General features: G+C 48.4%; 1 protein-coding gene across 1 annotated transcript; it reads right to left on the reverse strand.

Moving 5' to 3' along the window:
• Window positions 1-113: 113 nt before the first annotated feature.
• On the reverse strand, window positions 114-1,400 carry Pmar_PMAR022159 (equilibrative nucleoside transporter, putative; the record flags this gene model as incomplete). The annotated part of the gene is made up of 1 exon (XM_002764838.1): window positions 114-1,400. One exon carries the CDS (start codon window positions 1,398-1,400, stop codon window positions 114-116), a length of 1,287 nt encoding a protein of 428 aa, XP_002764884.1.
• Window positions 1,401-1,561: the final 161 nt, after the last annotated feature.

The raw sequence follows: 1,561 nt of genomic DNA on the forward strand, positions 1-1,561 counted from the left end.
GTGAGTGATAACAATGAAAACCATCGGATTGAAAGACAGGATGAGGAGACGATGGATGGAGAACATAACATACAACGATTATGAAGGGTTAAGAAGGTTCAACCTTCCGAGCCTTACATAAAGGCAGTTTGTTGGATAATGGTAGCGATCACTGAACCGCTGAGGATACCACAGATAAGCCCAAAGGCCATCACATAACCAGCAATCTCCAACTCCTCTTGCTCATCTTGATCCACTTGAGTCGGTCCATGTATCATACACCAAGAAGCAACAACACCATTAGAACCAGCAAAGAACGCCATAACAACAAAGCGAAACCAGTCTTGATTCAATGGGTTAGTGTTAACCTCGGCACATAGGAAAAACAAGGCGATGAAAATCAAACGCCCGAAGGACGCAAAACGTGTGCCTCTTTTGCTCAAACGGAGATGATAACTAGGCGAAGAACGACCGATAGTGTCGAAGACCTGGTAACAGTACGTCATGAGCTGACCGAACAAACCGACAGATAAATTGGAGGGCTTCATCTCGAATACGAGCCAGGGGAAAACAGTGAATGTAATGGTGAAACTGAGCCAAACATTGAAGGCTTGAGGGACCGTATCCCAAACGACTTGACCAAGAGGGCGCTTCATCTCTCTTTTGAGTACGAACTTTTGACGACCTTCTTCAAGTTCGAGGACAACACGCATAAGAGGATGCTTTTGCATAGCATACTTGTACATAGGGATAGTGGCGAAGTTAGCTAGCATACCAAGACCATAGAAAAGCACCATTCGTGGATAAGTATAGTCGGTGACACCACATCCCTGCAGGATTGCCTGACAGAGCATATCCAACGGCCAGGCGATGAGACCAGAAAGACCTTCACCGATGAGGATGAACTCAGTACAGACCGGATCAACGAGAGCGGCCAGGCCGAACATCGATGACTCCATAAGGGAGTTGGCAAAGCCAAAGATTCCGATGAGAACACAACCAGCACCAAAGCCCGCTGCCTGGTTGTCCCTGGCGAAGGTGATGGCACACACAGCGATGAGCATCATACTGATACCCATCGTGACACAACCAGTGTAGAAGCGGGGACCAAACCTGAATCGATTGCCGATCCAAACAAGCATCAACTGACCAGCGTTAATGCAGAGGGAGTAGCACAGAGAGCACCAAGTTCCATAAGCATCCCCAAAGGCATCAATAAGGGTACCGAGCTCGCCCAGGATGAAGTTCCAACCAAGGAGGGCAACACAACCAATGACACAGAACATGGCCTTCAACTTCCAGTCGACAACCTGGCTTTTCTCGACCTTAGAGGCATCAACAGGAACAGCTTCCTCTATGGACTCAAGCGTGGCCACTTCAGTGGTAGACTTTCCAGCACCAAAGCAAGGAAGTAAAGGCATGGGTAGAGTGACGGGAGAGGGGGCGGCTTAAGAGGAACTAAAACCAACCACAGATACCACACCGATTTCAACTCTCAATATCACATAGACCCTCCCGAGACTCCCCTTGGAGCTTCACAACTCAGTTCCATAGCCCTTAGTCTCAACTATCAGCTAGGCCT

This window comes from Perkinsus marinus (assembly GCF_000006405.1).
Source record: "Perkinsus marinus ATCC 50983 genomic scaffold scf_1104296976036, whole genome shotgun sequence".
Taxonomy (NCBI): Eukaryota; Perkinsozoa; order Perkinsida; family Perkinsidae; genus Perkinsus; species Perkinsus marinus.